Source organism: Quercus suber, unplaced genomic scaffold (assembly GCF_002906115.3).
Source record: "Quercus suber isolate HL8 unplaced genomic scaffold, Cork oak 2.0 scaffold_434, whole genome shotgun sequence".
NCBI classification, from domain to species: Eukaryota; Viridiplantae; Streptophyta; class Magnoliopsida; order Fagales; family Fagaceae; genus Quercus; species Quercus suber.
In genome coordinates, this window is record NW_027069885.1 from 531449 (window position 1) to 555431 (window position 23983).

Sequence of the window (23983 nt, forward strand, 5' to 3'; positions counted from 1 at the left end):
AAAATTCGCTGTCAAACCCCTCATGTGGCCTTCATGCAAAAATGTCTTTCATTCTTAGATAGATTTTGCCAAGTTTTCTGAATTAATTCCAAAGCTACTACTCTTCAATCAATCACCACCATTCTTTCTCATCTTCTGTGGCCTCCACCCTTCACCTTCTTCTCTTCTTTCATTTAATCCATTTGTTTTGTATTGTTTGTGGGTCCAGTAGGCCCCATACATTGCACCCATCAATTATTTTACTACCATTCATCAAAATTCTTTCTTTTTTTAGAAAATTATTTAAAGATTTTATCAAGATAACCAAAATTTAAGTACATCAACTATGACAAGAGACTAAAAAATTAATTATATTGTTCAATTAATTCTAGTGATTAATAAAAAAATTATATATTATAAATTTGATTTGAAAAAACTGATATACTACACTACACTACACAACACAACAAAAGAATTATAGCATAGCTTTGTAGAGCTTAGAGCATAGTGTTTAGAGTGAAGTATGAAATTATGCTGGAGACACAACTTTTGACACAATTTTGTACTATAATTCGCCACATGACGAGTTGTGATTGAAAATGATATGTCCCCACATGATTCACTAACATGCTCTTATCAATCACAACTCATCATATTGTGGCACAAAATTATATCAAAAGTTGTGTCTCTAGCATATAATTCTATTGGATATGTAGTAGCACATACTAATCAAATGTTCAGATAGATAAGCCAACCCAGAAACTGAATTTGACTTTTTCTACGAGATTGACTAAGGGTAGTTTGGGAAATCGGTCACGTTTCCTATGAAATTCCCGCAATTTTCTGTAACAACGACAACAAGTACAACCTGTAATCTATTATTTCCTCAAAACCATTACTAATATTTTCCTTAAAAAAAAAAAACAAAAGAGAATGACCACAAGTATGTAATGTTCGATTAAATAATTACATTAATGATTGTTTTTTCAAAAAAAAAAAATGTTGTTAGCATAATTTTGTTTTTGTTGTGATTTATTTTTCTTTAAAAGGGGTTGTATTATAATTACATGAACGTGGATTTTATCCATGTGTGTTGATTTTTTTTTTTTTTTTTTTTTTTGGCTGAATACATGTGTGTTGATTTGAACTAAAGACAAGGCGCCCTTTAAAGCTATCCTTTCTGTCATTTTTGCTTTTTTTAAGAATGGTGTCGTTTTTGAAGAGAGAAATATAGAATAGTGAGTATATAGAAGAAGATAAAAATAGCTAGCGATATATAGAGGGCGAGGGGGATGGAGGGAGAGAGGTAGAGAGGCAGAGAGAGAGAGTTGGGGACAGAGAGAGAGAGGGGAACAGAGTGAGCAATCATTCATGGCCATATAGGAGTTTGAGGCCTTGGATTGGTTTGTCTGACTTTGTTTCATCTTCAGGGTGCTGTTGGATTTGCTGGGTATGTCAATCTATGATGCCTAGGAAGTTTTCACTTCCTGTTGTTTTCATCCTTTGTGGTGGTCATTGTGGTTAAATTTTTTACTTTGCCACATGGGGTTTTTGAGAAATGTTGCAAAAATTATGCTTTCAGTGTTTCAAATCGGTTTTGAGTGTTTCTTCATTTTTTTATGTAACTTTGGCTTTGTGTTGCTTCTTCTGTTCTACCTATTGAGCGGTTAATTCTTTTGTAATATAGGTTTGTCTAATAATGGTTTTGAAGCATTTATCACAGCCTTTAAGATGTGCATATTTTTTAAGTTCTTTTTCCTGAAAATGAGAAGATAAAGAATTTTGGTTTTTTTCTTCTCCTCTTTTTGGGTCAATCTCTCTCTCTCTCTCTCTCTCTCAACATGGATTTGTTTGATAAATGTTGTGAAACAATGATTAAGTGTTCAAAGCGTGCGTTCAAGATTTTGGTTTTCCTTTAGCTTGTTAAAATTTTGGCTTTTATTCCATGTTAATGATTTTTTTATTAACTTGGTTTTTTTCTTTCGAAACAAGAGGAGATGATATAAAAAATAAATAAGTAAAAATTGTCCTTTATTTATTTATGTTTTCTGGGGAGGAGTTTCTAGAAAATGTTTTAAGTACATGGTTTCTTTGCCTGAAAAGAAAAGAACATGGAATTCTGTTTTTGAGGGTGAATTTGTGGTAAACTTATTCCCTTTTCTGTTTCGCATGAAAGAAAAATGTTCTTTTTTGTTCATTTTCTCACCAATTTTAATTATAAGCACTATTTTCTCTTTTAACTCCCAATTTGTTTTCAGAAAGGTAGAAATTTGTTGAACTTAATAATGGGTTTCAACTTTGTTAACAGAAAGTAAAATGTTTTTTCTTCTGGTTTGGTTGTTTATGCTTTTTGTGGCTTCATTCCTTTATATTTATTTATATTTTAATTCCTAGTAGAGAAACAAATTCTTGTTTTCATTTCTTATTATGCTTCTGCTCTAGAACTTGTAAAAAATGAAGTGAATGTGGAGGATAGTAATATCAGAACCAACAAGATTACCTATTGATAATCTTTTTTGGTCTAATTCATTAATTTTTGGTTGTTTTTACCAGAAATGAGCGTTGAAATGTCAGACTTAGATGTAATGGTAAATAATGCAGTTTAGGGGTTAACTTGGTCTGCATTTGTTTCTGTTGTAGGTCGAGAAAAGAGTTGAGTTGATGAAATCTTAAATTATATAAATAAATAAATAAATAAATAAATAAATAAAACACATTCTACCGGTACCAGATATGTTGTGATTACTTTGATATGCCAATTTCCATTGTAATCTAATCTGTATGCTTATTATGTAGGGGTGCGGATTGAGATGGATTTTTCTGAGTCTACAAAAGTTGTGTACAGTAGGATTCAGAAAGTAGAGCCCGAAAATGTGTCAAAGATTATTGGGTATCTTCTTTTACAAGACCATGGTGAACGTGAAATGATCCGGTTGGCCTTCAGCCCTGATAATTTGATCTACTCTTTGATCAACAAAGCCAAAACCGATCTTGGCTTATCAAAACTGGTGGTTTCTACTTCTCCCATCTCCATCTCGCCCTCTCATGTGAACCAAGCACCGGTTACAGACCTGTCTTTACCTTTCACAACTTACTCGGCATCTCTGTCACGCCCAGCAGCAACCTACTGGGATCCCCAAGTGGTCGCTGATCAGCAACCAGTGGATTCAGTTGCTGAAGATTATCGCCTTCAAAATCAAATGCAGTTCTTGACCATGGAAGATCAGACAGGGTCTGCCCGTTCGGTTGGTTCGGATTTTTCAAGCAATTATTATTACCCGGAACCTGCATTGGGTGTGAGAACCAGTCGAAGGTCTCCGAGCTTGCCTGAGTTTCCTGTTAAAGTATGCCATTACTTCAACAAGGGGTTTTGTAAACATGGAAACAACTGTCGCTACTTCCATGGCAATCCCATGCCAGAAAGCTTTTCTCAGATTTTCAGTCCAAGCTCTAATAATGAGCTCCCTAATGATGATCATATGTTCTCTCCTGGCTCTCTCGAAAAGCTTGAAACGGAGTTGACCGAGCTTCTTAAATCGAGAAGAGGCGTGCCAGTTTCAATTGCATCACTGCCAATGATGTATTATGAGAAGTATGGGAGGATCCTTCGGGCTGAAGGGTATCTTACAGAGAGCCAAAGGCACGGTAAGGCTGGCTATAGTCTGACAAAGCTTCTTGCTCGATTGAAGAACAGCATTCGTCTCATTGACAGGTTATTAATTTTTCTTACACATATTAAATTGCACCATGAAATTTTATGTGCATAAATTTTGAATTGTTATTGTTTGATTTGTAGGCCTCATGGGCAGCACTCGGTAATATTGGCGGAAGATATTCCAAAATACTTGGAGTACACTGGTGAGAGAAGTGATCCTGGTGGAATTGTTGCTGGTTCTCGACAGATTTATCTTACCTTCCCAGCTGAGAGCACTTTCACAGAGCATGATGTTTCTAACTACTTCAAGTAAGAGACTCTGAAATTATATTTATTTATTTATTGCTTTTCTTTTTTGGTTTCTGAGCTAGCCAAAAAACTTCCATGTATTGTAGCAAATTTGGGCCTGTTCAAGATGTTAGGATTCCTTGCCAACAGAAGAGGATGTTTGGTTTTGTCACTTTTGTTTATGCGGAGACTGTCAAGCAAATTTTAGCCAAGGGGAATCCTCATTTTGTATGTGGGGCTCGTGTTCTGGTGAAACCTTACAGAGAAAAGTCAAGGCTTGTTGACAGGTAAAAGTAAAACTTACCCTCCCCCTCTAATTGGGAGAAGATTCTGGCACTATTTGTTTTTTAATTGCCTCTTTTTATGTTTTTATATTATCATCTCCTTTGGTTAGGGTTTTTTTTTTTTGTGTGTGTGTGTGTGTGTGTGTGTGTGTGTGTGTTTGTATTATTACTGCTGACAAACATTTACGTTTTACTAAACCTTATGTCCTCTTATAATTATGGTGATGTTGGGTTCAGTCTTCATACTTTATTATGGGCAAATATTTCTCTTGGCTGGTGGCATAACTGGTACCATTAACATCCTCTGTAACATATCCCATTTTTTAATATTTCTCGGCTACTTTTCTGGGTTTCTGAATTCATTGATTTTTTAAATTAGCTTTTCATCAATTTTTTTCTCTCCACATCTTCGCAGCATCTTTATAGCTGGTGGTATTGCAATTGATGTTGAAGTTGGGCCTTTTATTTTTTTTAATTCAACACTTACAGCATGGGCCTAAATCAGAGGAAAAAAGTCCTTGGAAGTTTTTTAATTCAGACCAAAGGCAAAGTAAAAGCATTCTTTTATATAAATAGAAATGTTGGGCACTCCTTGTAATAATTAATAGTTTAATTCCATGTTGATACCCGTGTATTCCTTACAGTCATCAACTAAGGTCCTAGCTTCACATTTGAGAAGTTCACATTTCAGTTTTCCAGCTGTTTTGTGTCACTTTCTTGACAAAACTGAGTGCTTCCTTTATGCATTTATCTGTTTTTAAAAATAAAATTTGAATAGTGCTAATTTAGTTTGAATTTTATTCGTGTCACTTTCTCAAAACTCTTATGACAAATTATGGTTTTTTCACAATTCTAAGGAGATTTATCTATAGAAAATATACCCATTCCCTGGCTTCCCGCCTTTGTCTGGTAAATCCCCTTGAGAAAATTGTTGCTGACATTGAATTGGAAATTTGTAATTCATTGAATGTATTGTAATGCTACTTTTAGGGTTCTATAATGTTTTGAAGGTATTTGGGTTTAAATTGTATTTCTGGTGCACTTTCCATGTTGCCTCCTATTTTGTTTCCTAACTGGTGTCAATGTATTGATTTTTTTTTTTTGGGTGTTTGTCATATGCAGGAAGCACACAGATAAAATGCAGCATCCTTTGTATTACAGTCCACATTTCATAGATGGAGATTCTGAGCTTAACTCAAGTGAGTGAAACATCTATTTTCAATATTTATGAGTCACGGCATCTTCCTTATGTCTGAATAATTTATTTGTGTAAATTTTATTTCTTTCTCTTAGTTGCACGAGTTTGTGCTAACTCAAGACTTCTAAGGAAGCAGCTCATGGAGGAACATGAGCAAGCACTTGAATTTGAGAGAAGGCATTTCTCAGAGTTGCACCTAAGCCCTAAACCCTTTTCCCACCACCCTTTTTTTGGCTACTCAATGAAGGAGTTGAAGCTCTCAGAAGGTTTAAGCTATTTACATATTTAATCAATGTAGCAATTTCCATTTGGTTACTTTCTTCATGACTAAAACTCTCTCTTATGTGACACTGTGGCCCGTGCAGAACAAGCAGAGTTCCCATCTGCCGAACGTTTTAATTATCTGCTGGATGTTTTGAACAATGGCTCCACCAGTGAGGACAAAGTCAGGCACAAAAACACCAACTACAATGACCAGGATAGGTATGAAGACGTGCTGTGCTTTTGTCGATATTTAGATCAACAACATTGTTACATGCACAAATTTCAAAACTTTTTTCATAACATTTGAGGTGACAGATTGTGACTAGTGCAACATCATTTTATACAATTGACATCACTTTTATTATACACTAATCACAACCAGCCATCTTAACAGTATTGAAAAAATATTATGAAAATTGTTGTGTATTTTGATAGGGTGTTCTAAAGTGTTTATTTGTTTATTGCTCACATACTTGTACCTGAAAGATTAGATTAACCAATTGCAGCATTCAAGGACTAAACCTTCCAGAGAGCCCTTTGCATCTGCTATAGGGAGTGGCATTTCAACAGTTATATAGAGATTGTGACACACAAATTATAGAAGTAGAGGAATGAAATCTAAGACTAATTCAAGGGTTCGATACAACAGGACTTACTTTTTCTTCCTTTTTGGGTTTCTCCTCAACATGGTGGGTCTTTAAGCTCCATAAGGGCATACCAATCGAAGGTGAGAGAAACTCTAGAAGTTCTTCTCCATGTTACTTTTGGTGGAGATTGCAAAGAAGAATGATACAGAAAAGCAAATATGTAACAGGTCTCTAAACTTTTTTTTTCCCTTTTTTTTTTTAAAAAAAAAAAATGTAATCACAAAGGCATGGAAGAGAGCTTATGGGCCTTTAGAAGAGAATGTAATATAGTCTGCTTTAGCTAAAGATGAAAGGAATTAGAAAAAAGGAAAAAGAAAAAAAATGCAGGGTTCAGAGAAAGAAGAAAAGTGTAGAGATCTCTGCAACACTGAGACACAAATGCTAATAAATTTAATTATACATACAGTCTCAGCTTATAAATTAGTATATTTCTTGGTGCACTGTGCTTATTGTTTTGATAATGTGCTTTAATTTTTTTAGCAATAATTTAATGTTATTTATTTATTTTTTTTAAATCTCCTGGACGGACACTTACCAAAGTTATGGACATGATATTTCTGGCGTGTGTTTTGAGAGTTGTGTCTAAGATTAATATTCTTTTTGCATGTCCAAAGTGGGAAGCAGTCTTTGCCATTCAATTCAAAGTCAGACAACGAACAAACTATATATGGTCATTTCAATAATAGAAAGGCTGCATAGCCATAGCTGATTTTCATTCAAGATGTTCATCAATAAAGCCAGTACCATCATCATCCCAATCTTAAAAAAAAACAATGCTATAGTGTACGGTTACGAACAGATTTGGCAGCGTTGCGTTGCGTGGGTCCAGCTAGCTGCAACCTAACTATTTTATTTATTTTTGGTACCAAAGCAAAGCATAGAGCCTTGAATGGAATGGCGGAAGCTCCCCCCATAGACATACTAATTAAAAATTAATAATTACTATGTCTATGTGTCTTCTTTTTCTTTTTTATTATGCCTTTTTTTCAGCAAAAGAAAAGAACTATCCCCTACTTCTTGTTACATAATGATCAAGTCCATTGACAGAGACAATAACATCTTTTTACTTTTCTTTTTTTTCTTTTTTTTAATATTTGAGTGAGAGTTCAGGAAAGTGGCCTTGGTGTGTGATGAATATGATGATAGTTGTGGACCTCGTTTGGATTTTGTCTTAGATTTGTGGACCCTTTTTATTTATTTATTTTATGCCCTTTTACACTACTGTTCTTTTATTAGGTAGTGAACGAGAACGACTCCTCTATAAAATCAAGAAAAGTATATACGTTCAGTTTTACATAGTTTTTGTAGTAATCCATAATAAAAATCCCTTAAAATTGAGAGTACTCTTTGGGATGGAGCTTTTTAAGCCATTAGCCATTAAAAGTTTGTAAATGATACACACCGTCTATCAAAACATATCCAAATTATTTGAGCAAATTAAATGCCTGCCTCTGCCTCATCACTTGAAATAAAATATATAGAAGACAAAAAGGAGGGTAAATAATTTAGGTCCATAGTCGTGGATTAGTGCCAACAATATAAGGGGGAAACAATTAATGACATCAATCAAAGATGTTAATTAATATTTTATATATATATATATATATTATTAAAAAAATAACATAACATGATGACTAGGACCATTAAACTTGTTGAAAAACAAAGCAGACACAGCACTTCACCGCGCTGCACTACCTATCTATCTATTTATCTTGGTTTCTCTCTATCTATCTTCTTAAACACTTCTACTTCTGCACAAGCTTCTCATTTGGGAAACTATAAAGCAGGTTTTTTTTTTTTTTTTTTTTTTTTTTTTTTTGACTTGTGCGGCGGCTAGCACATTTCACGTGGTCCCAAGTTTTTAATATGATTTCATACTTTTGACACTATATTGCAAAACTAGAAACTAACTGCAGAAGGGAATGATAGCGAAGTACACAATAATGACATAGATACGAGATGATGCATTGTGGTGCATGTATCATAGCCGGCATTAAATTAGTAATAATCTATAATTGATACACCCTACTATCTATTTTGATTATGTACCACTTTGGCTATGGCTTGGCCGTAAAAGTTCCTGTATCACTTTATATGATACTTGATACTTGACATGAGTTAAGTATTTTGAGCAATGGTGCTTTAATGAATGTGTGTTGTGTGTAGGGGTTTGCAATCAATCCGCCAACCCGCCTGATTGGGTCGGTTTTTAAAGCTTGGTGGGGTGGGTTGGGTTACAAAAAAATTTTTGATAGCAGATCGAGTTAGTTTGGGTCATAAAATTCTAAACCCGCCAAACTGGATTTGGCCCATCTATATATTTAATAAATATTTAAAATATATTATATAATTAATAATTTTTTTTAAAAAAAAATAACCAGCTCTTCATATCCTATATAAAAACCAATTAGTTCACACAAATCCTAAAACCTAACATTTTCTCTTAATGTGCCGCATCCCACTCCCTTCTCCCCTCTACTCTCCCACTTCACTCCCTTTTGAACCCTAACTCTATCTCCCTCTGCTAAGCCACTGCCATCCATCAGCTATCATCACGGCCTCAGCAGTGGTATCTTTTCGGCAATAGCTCTCTCTTCCGACCCAACCCATGGGTTCAACCCTACTCATGTGGGTTGAGTTAGGTTAGGTTGGACTTATGTGATGGGTTGGGTTGAGTTGAATTTTTTTTTAACCTACCACGGTGGGTTGGGTCAAAAAATCTCCTTAACCCAACCCATGCACACTCCTAGTCGTGCCCAAAATGATATCCTCGTCAAGACCCTAGTAGCACATGTAGTATTGCCCTTATTGTCATCAGTTCTCCTACTTGATCCAACGAGTAGGATATAGAAACAACCATGTAGGAAAATCATTCTTGTTACCCCCTTCCTACCCTTTGATTATTATTATTAATTAATTAACACCACTTATCCCAAAAAAGAAGAAGCAAATATTACTCCAAATAGAATTTGCTTACCTCTTTCTTTAAAAAAAAAAAAACACAAACAAAAACAGATCTTACTTTCCTGCTTTATTGGATAAGCGGATCAGAATCATACTGCCCTAATCCACACTGGAAGTTATTACTTTTCGTAATCAAGATGACAACTTTCTCTTAGGAATTCCTTGCAACAAATTTCTCTTAGGAATCCATGCAATTGGTACAGTTATGTGCCTAAATATATATTATCTTTAATCTGGGTAATATAACCATGGGATGACGCAGACAAAAAAGAAGAAAACAACATTTTAGTACGGGCATATTTAGAAAAAAGAAGAAAAAAATACAAAAAAGAAATGGTAGTATAAACTATGAAACATGATTAATATATATACATATATATATATATATATTTACTAGCAAAACAACTTAATCTCCAACATATAAACATTGAACTGGATGCTGAATATATTGTTCATTTACTTTCTGACCCAAACTCTGTTAATCTGATGCTAGAACTCTCCTAAATGATTGCAGGACCCTGATAACTCGTTGCCTAACTGCACTATGACCCACATATTCCGGGAAGCTAACAAATGTGCAAATATTTTGGCTAAAATGGGAGCAAATCTAGTTTCGGGCTTCCACATTTTGTATGAACCACCGCCTGTGGTGGTAAATGCGCTAGCTTTTGACAAAGCTGAGCTATTTTGTAATAGACTGGTTATTTAATGTAATTTCACTTCCGCTGTTTACCCAAAAAAAAATAATATATATATATACATAAGCAAAATAAAAGTATATAAATTTAAGAAAGCGTAAAAGTCTTGCATACTTGCTTGTTTTGTTCTTTCTTTGTTTTCGTTCTCTTTTGAGTTAAAGAATATATTTCTTTTTTGATACGATACCATAATAATCTTATATATAGTAAAAGTTATAAATGAGTTTTACATAAACTTAATTTTAACAAAATTGAAATTGAGGCTAACTTAAAAGCTTTTTAAGTGTGTTTTGAAGCCAAAATTAGGATCTTCTTGCTGTATCTATAAGTATTGAGAGTTGTTTATGTAAATTTGTTAATATGCATGTGTTATTTTTATTGCTATCTATAAACAGCAGGTTGCTTTGTTTGCTTATAATTTGTCTTAGAGATGTTAAATTTGGTAAAAAAGAAAATGGCTATTTAGATGTTAATTTGCACCTAAATTAATACATATATGTCATTGCAAGGATAACTGGATAGTGAGGCGGCTTTTAAATTGGAATTTGCAAACAATCTCTATAATAGGCCTCTTCCGTTATAAACTTAGCGTCAATATGAATGCAACAAGTTAAGGCGTTAAGAAGGCATTAAGTAGATAATTTATCACCATAAGTAGAGAATCTAGAAAATTTATGAAAATATTTTCAGGATGCTGGATTTAGGTTGTCAAGGCGAGAATTTATCACCAAAGAAAATAATATGTGGATCTGCATAAATCCAAAAAAAGTTTTACACTTTCAAATCTGCTTCCCATAAATTTAGCAGGCTTTTTTCATTTTTTTTTTTAATAAATTATAAAGTATAGAATTCAAATATTATGAAGCTGAAATAAATAATTTCAACATAAATTAGCTGAGTGACAAACCATTCCATTCCATACAACAACAAATACATCATATTAGAATATTGAAAAAATATTGAAAAAATAGGAGAGGGATGTGACTCAACATTTCTCCATGATATTAGAATAAAACCAAATTGATGAAAAAAAAGATATTGGGCCTTTTTGTAAGTGGTCTTTTTGGGCTTTAAGACCTGGGATTCATTTATGTTCCCAACCCAAGAGCTGGTTTTGTGTAACAATTTATGGCAATTTGCTGTCACAGACACACACAAGCGAATGAATTAGCGTCTATTCTAACTCTAATAAATCAGCTTAGCTGGTTTTCACTCTCCTCCAAGGACAACAATTCTGCAGATATAGCATAAATTTATTATTATATTCCCAATATCCAGTACAACATAACAAATAACAAGAGTGTAGCAGAATAAAAGTACATTGATCTTTACATTACCAAACATTGACAATCAGGGAAGAGTCAGCATGACTATGTTCTGTTCTCCATTATATCAACATAGATGCATAAATTTATAAGGGCAGCAACTTAAATCATGATATCATCTAAAGGAAGTTTGAATCCTTAGAAAAGCAAGCTAGCCCAAGCAGCAATAAATGCAAATCCACCAAATGGAGCTAAGGTAGAAAACTTTCTGTCCTCAAGAAATGCCACAGTATAACACCTGCAAAATCACAAAGTGTTTTTCACCAATCAACATCCACCATTAAATCATATGGATTCAGTACGAACATTTCATTTGAAGATTGTTTCCAGAAAATAGACATTTGAACAAGCAATTCTAAAACAACAGTAGAACCCCTTCATTTGGGAATCAGATTCAGAATTTAAATTGTAATTTATTAATCGTTTCAACAAACACACCACCAATTAGCATACCACAATTACCAAAGCAAATTAATTAGCTCCTACATTTTTCCCTCGGGGGCTAGGAAGGATTCAAACCCAATATCTCTTTACTGCTGGAGTTGAGGTGTAGGGGCAAGATTATTATATGATAAATAAATGCAACATTGGCAGATAGCCAAACCTTTTTATTCAATTTGTGATCATAGGAATACAAAACTTTTTATGATTGATAAGTTACACATGCGGGTGGGTCTTGAACCCATGACCTCACCCTCCGCCTGGCACTTATAACAGGAGGTGCAACTTGAGCTAGAGCTCATTGGCCATAGGAATACAAAACTAGGTTGAATACCTGGCCATCATATCATCTACTTCCAAAATTGGATTAAGAGAAGAAAAATGGTTGAGAAAATTGGAGGTTGGTCCTCATCTTGCCCATGTACTGCACATGGATAGTAAGAACTTTATAACATATATATATATATATATAATATATATAATATAATATATAAAAAAGTTTTAAAAAAAGGGTATCCTAGCAAGATGTTTTGAACCTAGAATCTCATGGATATCATGAGACCTTAAGAACCACTAAACCAACCCCTTGAGGTTAATAAATAAAGTATGACATTAATTCAATATCTTACACTTAATTTAACAACAGCTGTAAGATAAAACGGCAGGATTTTCCCATATCAAGGGTCAGATAAAACTGAAGCATTCCTTTTACATTTGGATGAAAAAAAAAAATTTCTCGCATGTGGATCTCATTACTATTGTTAAATTTAATGATGCGAAGTTAATTTTAAAAAAGAAATTAAATGATGTGAAGTTACACTGAGGAATTGGATTTGATGTTTCTCAATGTTAGAAGTATGTGATTAAATAATTAAATTCACCATATCACGATAGCTTAAACTTTTGAAACAATCGGTAATTTAACATGATATCAGAGCAAGAGATTCTAAGTTTGATCCCTGTCTCCTCTACTCTACTTTCCATTTAAAAATTCTACATGTTGGGCCTCACCTATTAAAAGGTATTTTGAGCCCACACGTGAGGGGAGTGTTAGAAATATGTGGTTAAATGATTATCCCAATAGCTTTAAACTTTTGGGACAATTGATATAACACTCAAGATGAACTTAGACATCATATGATTCATATCTGTTTGTGACAGAACTAATAAGTCTTGTGCCAATGAGTTTTGGCTAAAATGGCAGTTCCTCCTTCCACAAAAATGGGTAGAGGGTAAGGTTGATGGTTGAAACCCATTGGTTTCATGTGTAACATAGTAATCCAGAAACCACAAATGCGAGGACTTGTACTCAACCTCATTTATTTCAACAAAAGACAATATCAGTAGTGTGACCATATGTCAAACTCAAGGCATTGCCCCAGTAGCCCTCGCACTGTGCAAATCTCCCAGGCAAGCAAAGGCTTTATGGGTTTCAGAAGCAACCTCATTATGCATGCACGACTTTCTACAATCACATAATAAGCCTTTTCACCCCATTTGTAGCTCATTTACCTCGAAAAGACCATAGGTATTATTTATACTAGATAACTAGTTTTGTGACTACACTGGCAAGCTTAACAGGGGAATAAAAAATAAAAAGTACTTCTGAATTTAAAACACAGTATATAGATATATATATATATATATAATCATAAGGGAAGTATCCTTAAACAAAAGACAGACTCTATGAATGAAAAACAATCCATTTCATCATATTTAAAATTTAAAAAATCAATGGGTAGAAATTGGCACTTACGTCCCAGAGAATGCTAGAATTCCAGTAGTCAAAAGGCCCCCAAACTGAAACAGCCGAGAAGAGAAAAAATATATAAATAAGTAAAAGCACACAAACACACATACATATTATTATACAAAACAGATATAAAATGTTGAGCAAAATAAAATTGGACCTCAAAAAATACAATAGTGGCAGTTATCCCAGTAAATATAAAATAAAATAAAAATGGGGAAATTAACTGGAAAAGGGAAACTTACGATGTTGGGGTGTTTGGTAATAGGGGCAGTAACCAAAGCAGCAGTGTGAACCAAATGGTAAAGAGAAGCTGTTTGCCAAACCTTCCCAACATTCAAAGTTCAAACACAAAGAAGCTCAAAAATATCAAAAGCAAGAATAGGGGAAACAAAAGATTGAAAATCAAATCCAAATGGGGAAGACCTCTTTGTAAGTTGGGTTTTCGGGTTTGAAGCCATGGGCACCATATGTCCCTAACCCAAGAGCTGCAACACCTGAAAAATCAAACAACTGGGTTTTCTCAGAAAACAAATAATAAAAGTAGAAAGAGACAGATCCCAGAGGGTAATGTTGAATTACCAGAGAGGGCAGCAACTTTGTGCCAGAGTTGAGGATTCATTTTATCTTATTTGATTGTTGCTCTTCACTCGCTTTGCTTTCACTCTGAATCAAAAGCTCTCTCAACTCAATCGCCTTAAAAGGACCAAAACCACGGCGTTTAATAATTTCTGAGCATTCGTTGAACAACTACTACTAGGCCATTTGCCCAGATATTTCTAGAAACGTTGTTTGTGTTACGGAAATACACGTGAGTTAAAGTGAAAATACATGTATGGAAAAAAAAAAAAAAAAAAAAAGAGATAAAATACATGTATGGTTAAACTACGAAAACTGGGCCCCATTGTTCAATGTTCAGCTATGTTGCCGGAGTTAAACGACTTGTAGTTGAAGTGCACAGAGGATGGAGCCAAACGACTTGAGAGGGTTTCTTCTTTTCTTTTTGGGTAAAATACAATTTTGGTCCTTAAACTTTATAAAAATTTTGTTTTTGGTCTCTAAATTTTAAAAAGTTTTTTTTTCATTCCTAAACTTTGTAAAGAGTTTTTTCAATAGTTTAGAGACAAAAAATAAAAAAAGAAATTTTTTAACAGTTTAAGGATGAAAAACAAACTTTTTGTAAAGTTTAAGGACATGTATAAAATATTTTCAATAGTTTGAGGACGAAAGATGAACTTTTCAATAGTTGATGGACATAAAAAGAAATTCTAAAGTTTAGAGATAAAAACAAACTTTTAATAAAGTTTAGGAAGAAAAAGAGTATTTTACCCATTCTTTTTTAATGAAAATATTTGAGAACTTTTATTGAGGTGGATGTGACACTATTCAATAATTAGGAATGGCAAAGAGGGGGATGGGCCAAAGATGTGGTCATCACCCCCGCCCCGCATGGCTAGGTAGACTTATTTTCCCCATCTTTGCTCCTTTAGGCTTCGCAAGGCCTGTTCCACCTTGCAAAATTTTACTTTGTATTAATATGTCACACCCTTTTGCATTTCTATTACAATTTTTTAAATCAATTTCATTAATATAAATATACTTAAAATTAAAATTAAATATATTACATCATATCAAACTAATTTTTAGTAAAGACTGAATAATATTATCCAAAAAGTTTAAAAAGTTAATTAATATCACAACAAAACAAAAGGTCTTAATATTAATGCATTTAAATACTTAGTAATACAAACTAAGTTTTTTATACTAATAGAACGAGGTGGGGCGGGGCTAAAAGTCCTAAACCCATTCTTGCCTAGGGTCAACTGAACTATAGATGCAATCGCCTAAGGCTCCTAAATATAAAAATAAATAAATAAATAAATAAAAGGCCCCCACTTTTATTAAAAAAAATGTATATATATATATATAAAATAAATTTTAATTAAGGAAAAAAATTTAAATTTTTTTATTGGCCAATAGAATGCATTCAAAATGTTTCATTGTATCCTAAAATAAAGAAGATTAAAAAGGAAAAGAAGGCCCCAATTGTAAGAGAAAAAAGCAAAATATATATATATATATATATCTTTAAATTAAGGAAAAAAAAAATTAAGTCCTTTTTTTGATATGTAGAATGCATTAAAAATGCACACTTATATCCTAAATTACAGAAGATTAAAAAGGGAAAAAAATAGTCAAATTCGGCTAACAAAATTAAATTATAGGAGACAAATTCATTAACTCATTCTTGAAATATGCTAAAATTAAAATTAATACCAGACAAATTCATTAATAATACAACATAAATATCTTGAAATAAGAGATTATAAATTTCTAAAACAAAGAAAACATCTCTCAATCTCTCTATCTTTATGTCTCTCCATCTATATTCTCACTTTTCTTTTCTTCATCTTGAGACTTTTTTTATAAGCTTTCTTTCTTCATTGTGAAACCAATCTATAATAGTTTCACTGCAGTGGTGTTCCGTGGGCGGTGTGTGTGAGCCAGCCCTGGAAGTATTGTCTCTCTCTCTCTCTCTCCCCCAAAATTTTCATAAAGATTGAAGCCATTGAAGAGTACTGAACTACTGATTTGTGATGACTATTAGCTTTTTATTCAATATTTCAAATAAATAATAATAATAATAATCTGTATTACATGATCGACAGGACAGATTACTGCACTACACACTGCATATAGCAAATATCACTATAGCACACCATAGCCACATCCCACACACATCACTAAAGACACTAACCACCCATTGATCATACGAGTTTTAGCATTTAAAGCTTCAAGATTTTTTGGTTTTTTAGTTTTATTAACAAAACATTCTTAAACCCACCCACTATATAATAAACACATGTACGCACAGTCTCTTTTTATCACACCAATTGATAATATGATGTATATTATATCAACCCATTTGTATTATAATGATACTAATTTTTTGAACCAATTAATAAATTAATTTTTATTTGTGCAGGATTGTAGGTTTAAACTTTAAAGAATAAAGTGGCCACAACGTTACAAAAGTTGCAATAACCAGGTTATATTATTCTATACCTTAAAATTTATTTTTAGTTAAATTATAATTTTAATTATAAATTGTGTTTTATTTATTTATAAATATTTGCTCATTATAAATGTTTTCTAGAAATATTTCTATTTGGATATGAAATTCATACTTCAAAAAAAAAAGTAAAAAACAAACTGAATTTCAAAAGGATCAATAGATTTTAAATAAAAAAATAATAAAAATTCAATAAATATTATTTAATTAATATTTATATATAAAAATTTCCGCCTAAGCTCCCAAAGTTGTTAAGCCGACCTTGTTCCCACCTTGCCCACCTCGGTGTGTGGGGAAAAAAATCTTGCCCCATCCTTGCCCCACCACCTTTGTGGGGCAAGGAAAACCTTGCAAGGTGAAGTAGGATGTGGCGGGGAAAATTGTCATCCCTACAATTATGCTACAAATATACTAATTTTCACAATAGTTGAGTTGATAAGTTTATATTGGTTTTCATATGGGAAAAATATTTTGTATAAAATGATACCACTTTATCTGTATTAAAATTCAATATACAAGAATCAAGTGTTCAAAAATAACTATTCACTAACACATGTGTATGGGCACGATTTGCAGCCTAAACCCAAAAGATATGGGATTATGGGTTAATGAGCCCAACATAATAAATTTGTAGAGAATGGTTCCAAGAGCTAGGCCCTAGTGAATTTAACAATAGCTAGGAAGTGTTTGAAAGACGATCATGCAAGAACAAAGTATGTAAAGTTAGTGTGAACATATTGCCAAGAAAGAAGATATTCGTATAGATTAATGAAACTAAATACAGTAGTAATTCCCGTTCCTCTCCCTCTCTCCATAGAGGGTCTTCCTTCTTATATAGTCCATCTTGGACAATCTTTACCCTCCACTTGTCGATAATTTGGGTTACTTCTTGAGTACTTGTCCCATCAAACATCTCATCTGGCTCTCTGTGAGTTGCGATGACCAAGGAAACACTGTTCAAGGGTCTTCTCCACATAGCTGTAGTGTATTTAATGTGGAGGCAACACCCTTTACCTAGATCTTTTTGGATTTCCTTCCTTCTCGTGGGTTTACGCAACATGCCTCTGACACTGGTGCCTTTATTGAGGTCATTTTTGTGACTGGGATATGTAAAGGAGCAGTGTTCGTACTGTCCGAGGAGACATTGCTCCTCGGATCGTCTTCAACTCTTTTCTTACTTATGTGGCACTGAGCTGGAGTGACCCTTACTATTTGTCTCTCCTCGGACATACTAGTGTCCTCGGGTAAGGCTCAAAGCCCAATACACAGTTCTTGGGCCTTGTCCCTACAACATGTCTTTCAATTGTTAGTGAGGTAGTTGTGTGTGTGTGTGTGTGTGTGTGTGTGCAGACATGTCTTTCATTTATTAAATTTTGATACCTTTGACATGGTATCATTTGATACAAAGTACTTTCTCCTCATATGGGCTCATCACTAATATTTCATTTTTATCTACAAATAACAACTTACCACATCAGTAGTTGTGAAATTATTTGTAACTCTAGAATTATTGGTTAGTGTTACATTATTATGGAATCCTTGCTAATGAGTTAGGAATCTCCTCTTCTAGACCGATTGTGTTATCAATCTCAAAGGAATAGTCATATAGTAATACTTAATAGCTCTATTAGATCTAGCACACATTGAGCTAACTTAGCATGAAGGTAAAGTAATGTTTCTAACACAACAAGTTTCACTAGAAGTTTTTATTGGTTTTAGTATGAACCACTATTGATATAACTTTTTCACCTACTAATAACAACTTACCATTTTGACAATTATGAAATTTTTTTATGACTCTAAACTTATTGGCAAAAGAACTTCCAAAACGTAAGGCAATATGCACTATAAAGGCATGGATACGAGGACATGGACACTAACATGGACAACATATGACATGGGATATAATAACACTACAATTCTTGAAAAATTAAGACGCGGCATAATAGGATATGACGATTGATGGATTAATTAATATACATCTTTAGGTAGATTTTATTTGTTTATAATTATTTTTTTAAATTAAATAAAAATGATCAAAATCTTTAGAAACAAATCTAAAACCAAAGTACTTTAATATATATATATATATATTATGTTTTTCACAACACATCAAACGCACATATGCAAGAGTGTTTGAAACAAACCCGCCGAAGGTTTTGGAATGTTCATGCTTCTTAGACTATATTTTTAAAAATAAGAGAGAGAGAGAGAGAGAGAGAGAGAGAGAGAGAGAGAGAGAGAGTTATGAATAACCTCTTCTTCTTCTTTTTTTAACAGTGAGATATACAAGAGGACTTGAATATATAGATGATGTTGTTGAACTTAAGAGACTTGATTGATATTGTTGATACCCATTTTTGATAAAAGGGGCCCAACAGCAAAAAAGCCCAGAAACAAGTTAAATGAGAGAAAGAAAAAGATTAGGAAACATCGGCAGGAACAATTGGGTTGTGGAAGCCCAAAGAGAAGGCATACCTATGAGGAGCAAGGAGTGGGACATATTGACCTATAGGCCATGTGTAAGAGTCAACCACAGTGAGATGGCCCTTTTCAAGAGAAAAGAGAATAGGCCTTGAAAGGGCCCAAAAGGGGAAAAGGAAAAAGGCCCAACGGGCCAGGCCAACAGGAATTAGAATCAAACAACAAAGAAAGAACCCTAAGAGGCCCACGGGCCCTAAGGGAGAGATAGGGCAAACCCAATAAGCCCACATTGTTCCTAATAAGGGACAAATACATGTGAAGGGCTTTAGTCTTAATGAAGAAGCAAAATGAGACAAAATTGGGTAGTAGCACCAACTTGTACCTAGCCAATGCAAAGGGGGTAGGCCCATGGCCAACAGACACAAAGGGTGTGGTTTGGTGGAGGGGGGAAAATGGCTTATTTTGGATATCTAGCCACAGCCTCTTTTGAGAGGTGCTTTGCTAGGAAGGCATCTTTGCCCAAAATAGGTAGCAGATGGCTGGGACTACTTAAAGCATGCTAGAGAGATAGGTAGAGAGAGACTTAAAACTTACTTGTTAATAAGAGAGAGGAAGACTTACGGTAGAACCAAATGAGTAAGAATTTGTCGTGGGATAGGTAATGGAAGAGAGAGAAAGTTTTGGGCATGCCCAGGTGTAGTGGAGGCCGAATTACCAACAAGATAGTGGGCACTTCTAAAGGGGTCACTACAGACAAAAATGGTTGGTGAGCAACGAGGACAAAAGAGAGAAATCACCTAGGACTAATCTAGTATAAATAGGAATAGTAACCATAAATGGAAGGGAGAGAACGACTAAGGTAATGAATACAAAGGACTGAAAAAGAAACAAGAGAGAAAAGAGAAAGAATTATGTAAAACTTAGAAAGGCAAAAGAGTGAATACGGTAGAAAAGGCATGCATCAGTAGGCAATCTTTTCCCTCCCTCTCATGGCAAACCCACTTTTTGTAATCCTGGCAAAACCAGAAGTAGCTATCCAGACCCATTCTCCAAAATGCACAACTTTAATGGCATAATCCAGTAATAAGGTTGTCCAAGTTAGTTCACTTTTTGCGAAAAAAACCCATCATTTATATTATGCTGCTAAATACGCTAACTATTTTCTCTGATTAACCTTTCTACCATAATACATATATCAAGACCTTTATATATAAGTGTATGGATATATGCGAATTCATACTTGTTGATACCCGTTTTTGACAAAGAGCCCAACAGCAAAAAAGCCCAATAGTGAAGAAAGATGAAAGCGGAAAAGAATGGAAGAAACATGATGAAAGCAAATGGGCTATGAAAGCCAAAGAAAAGAGGTAAAAAGAAACAATGGGCCAACATGATAGGAATAGTAGCCAGCAGGCCCATGTGCACAACAAGAGGTAAAAATAAAGTAAATGGGTCATAAAAGCCCAAGAAAAGAGGTAAAAAAAAAAAAAACCCAATGGGCCAACGTGGCAGGAATAGCAGCCAGTAGTCTCACGGGCACAATAAGAGGTAAAAGTAAAGAAAATGGGCCATGAAAACTCAAAAAAAGAGGTAAAAAACTCAATGGGTTAATGTGGTAGGAATAGTAGCCAACAGGCCTATAAGTACAATAGAAGCTAAAAAATAAAGTAAATGAGCTATGAAAGTTCAATAAGAGAGGTAAACACCCAATGGGCTAACATGGTAGAAAATAATAGCCAGTAGGCCCATGGACACACAAAAAAAAAAAAAAAAAAAAAAAGAGAAAAGGGGCCAGTGGGCCCGAGGAAATAAGAAAGGGGGGCAAAAGCCCAACAAGTTGGTTGGGCAAGAACTTATATCAAGCCAATATGCAAGCCCATGAAGGAATAAGAAGAAATAATGCAAGCTCAAAAGCTCATGCCTTTCGTTTCATGGAAGATATGCACGAATAGAAGAGGCATACAGCAAAATGAGACACGACAAGAACAGCAGAAATGGCGTGGGAACAAAAGAAAACAAACGCATAGGATAGTGGAACAAGCACAGAAGGGTCGGAGTACCACCTACTTGTACTTAGCTAATATAGGAGAGGTGAGCCCCTAGTTAAGGGATTTAGAGGGTGTGGTTTGGTGGTGAGGGGAAAAGTCTATTTGGATTTCCAGTTGTAACTCTTTTTAGGTAAATACCTTGTTGTGATTGCATTTTTACCAGAAGAGGTAATAGACGGTTGGACCACCGAATGCATGCCATAGAGGTAGGTAGTGAGAGACCCAAGTCCTTATCCATTCAAGTAAGGAGTGAGAAGCATATAGCAAGAACAAACAAACAGAGATTTTGTCATGAGATGGGTAGTGGAAGAACAAGAATACACTGAGCTTACCTAGTGGTGGTAATGGCTGGGCAACTGATAGGTTGATGGACAATCCTGAAAGGATGCCCATATCAAACCAAGAAAATTTGGTGAAGCCCCAGGGGTAAAATGGAGAAATCCCGTGAAATTAGGCTACTATAAAGAGGGGCAGCATCCATAAATGAAAAAAAAAAAAAAAAAGGAGGATGGTGAGATAACAATAAGAAAAGACTAAGAAAGAAAAAAGACTAAGAAAAAGAAAGAAAGAAGAGATAAAGAAAGAAAAGGGAAAACACAGTAGGAAAAGGCATACATCAAGAAACCATATTTCCCCTCCCTCTTGACAAACCCACTCTTTAGAATCTCACAAGTGGTAATGAATAGCCATTTAGGCTCTTTCTCCAAAATGCATAACTTTGATGGTAGAAACCTATGACAAGGTTGTTTAAGTTGGAATTCGAATTCCTTCTTGGTTCATTTTCCGCTAAAAGATCTGACCCATGATCTTGATCATGAATACAAGTAATTTGATTTGTTAAAAATTGTGATCGATGTTTTGCTGTTGCATCTTTTATTATATTTGCTGTATCAGTTGTTGTGATCTGATGTAACATCTTTTATTATTTTATAGTATTAGTTGCTGTGCTGTAGTATTTTTCATTATTCTTTCTGTTTTATTAGTTGTTCTGCCATAGCCTCTTTTATTATATTTGTTGTATCAGTTGTTTCTGCCATGGTATCTTCCATTATATTCGTTATATCATTTGTTTTACCATGGTATCTTTCACTATATTTGTTGTGACAGTTGTTTTGTTGTGGCATCGTCTGTCGTGTTTGCTATGATACTTGGTTTGCTGTAGCATTCTTTACTTTGTCTCCATATTGGGAAAGCTCGGCTTGTGCACAAATTGGCCTATAACATGGACTTGCTAAGGTATTAGGCTAGCCCCAACTCTCCAACCCATAACCCAATAGGCTAAAGCAAAGCAGAACGGGCCCTGAACCATTAACACAAAAAGGCCCCCACAATACTTATGCATTTATTACTATTTGTTGTCTTTCTTTTGGGATACTTGTCTTGTGCATAGACTGGCTACTTAACAAGGTCCTGCTAAGATAGTGGGCTAGGCCTAACTCTCCAACCCACAGCAAAAAAGACTTTAGCCCAAAAGCACAAAAAGGCCCTACTTATACTAAAATCAAGGACATGCTAATTATCCTTGATTTTAGCTTAATCAAGCATATGAATGATAGGAACACAATTGTGAGTGGGTGTCCTTACAAAGATTCAAGTGGAATATTGATAAGGAAAGGTAGGGAATTAAGGTTTTGATGAATAGGGGTTTTAGGTATGGTTTGTAAATGATAGAGAATTGGTGTTTGATGTGAGAATTTTTTGAGTTGAAGGCTAGGGTTAGGTGTTTAAGTGTTGGCCAATTTGGGTATGTCTTGGGTTCCTATGAGGGGTGGTCATTGATAAGGGTTCTTGATTGGAAATGCAACTAGGGTTTGGTAATGGAGAGAATGAAAATGAGTAATGATGGTTTTGATGGATAGATTGCCCGTAATCGATGAATGATGAAAATGATTGTGATTTTTTTAGTCACATTCTCCAAGATGAGATATCTTCCAGGGAATCTAACAAAAATAACATTAAAAAAGAAGGTGAAAATATATTTTTGGTCCCTACATTTTGGGCCTAATTTCATTTTGGTCCCTAAATTAATTTTGCACCTACCTCAGCTCCTGAAAATAGAATGTCATTTCCATTTTGGTCCTTGCCATCAACCCACTAACAAAAAAGTCCTACATGGCAAACATAGTGCACTATCAGCACACTAAATGCTGATGTGGATAATAAAATAATAATAAAAGAATTATTTGACACTTAAAAAATGCCATGTTAGCATATAAATTAATAAAAAATAAAAATAATTTTTTAAAATTTAAATTAAAAAAAAAAACAAAATAAATTTTTTTTTTCAATTTTAAACATTGAAAAAAAAAATATAGCAACTATTTTTTTTTTTTTTGAACTTTCTTAAGAAACAAACACTAAATTAACACTTCTTCTCACTTATGTTGGCAAGTTTGTGTTTGTGTTTGTATCTATTTCATTTTTTTTTTCTTTCTTTTAAGATAAACCAAAAAAGAAAAATCAAAACAAAAATAAATTAATAAATAAATCTTATCTCTCTCTTGGTTCTTGTGTTTGGTATCTTTCTTTTTCTTCTTTCTTTTCAAATATTTGATTCTCTCTTCTCTCTTCTCTCTCTCCCTTGGTTTTTGTGTTTTGTTTGTATATCTTTTACTTCACTCTTTTCAAATCCATACTTGCTCTCTTTCTTTTGGTGAGTCTGTGCGTTTGTAATTTCCTTTTTCTTCTTTCTTTGTTCAAGCTCTCTCTCTCTCTCTCTCTCTCTCTCTCTCTCTTAATCTGGCTTTTTTTTCTTCTATCTTTTCAAATCCCTCTCTTTGACTTTGTTCAAAATCTCAATCCTTCTTTCTTCTTTCTTGTTTTCTTTTTCTGGATTTTTGTGGGGTAGGTGGTTAGTAGTGGAAGTGGAGATTAGTGGTGGGGGTGGAGGTGGATGTGAAACTGAGAAACTCGGATGAGAGAGAGAGAGAGAGAGGCTAAGATAG

The 23983-nt window shown here is 34.1% G+C and overlaps 2 protein-coding genes across 2 annotated transcripts; one reads left to right on the forward strand and one right to left on the reverse strand.

Moving 5' to 3' along the window:
- Window positions 1–1251: 1251 nt before the first annotated feature.
- LOC111990525 (zinc finger CCCH domain-containing protein 18) lies at window positions 1252–6756 on the forward strand. Its single transcript, XM_024022311.2, has 8 exons — window positions 1252–1429; window positions 2776–3691; window positions 3776–3943; window positions 4030–4209; window positions 5329–5405; window positions 5500–5670; window positions 5770–5887; window positions 6175–6756. Exons 2-8 carry the CDS (start codon window positions 2790–2792, stop codon window positions 6218–6220), a joined length of 1662 nt encoding a protein of 553 aa, XP_023878079.1. The 5' UTR covers window positions 1252–1429; window positions 2776–2789; the 3' UTR covers window positions 6221–6756.
- Window positions 6757–11201: 4445 nt separating this feature from the next.
- LOC111990542 (uncharacterized) lies at window positions 11202–14293 on the reverse strand. The gene is made up of 5 exons (XM_024022330.2): window positions 14076–14293; window positions 13920–13990; window positions 13739–13819; window positions 13500–13543; window positions 11202–11540 (listed from the first exon to the last, which is right to left on the reverse strand). The coding sequence occupies exons 1-5, from the start codon at window positions 14113–14115 to the stop codon at window positions 11441–11443; spliced, it is 336 nt and encodes a 111-aa protein (XP_023878098.1). The 5' UTR covers window positions 14116–14293; the 3' UTR covers window positions 11202–11440.
- Window positions 14294–23983: the final 9690 nt, after the last annotated feature.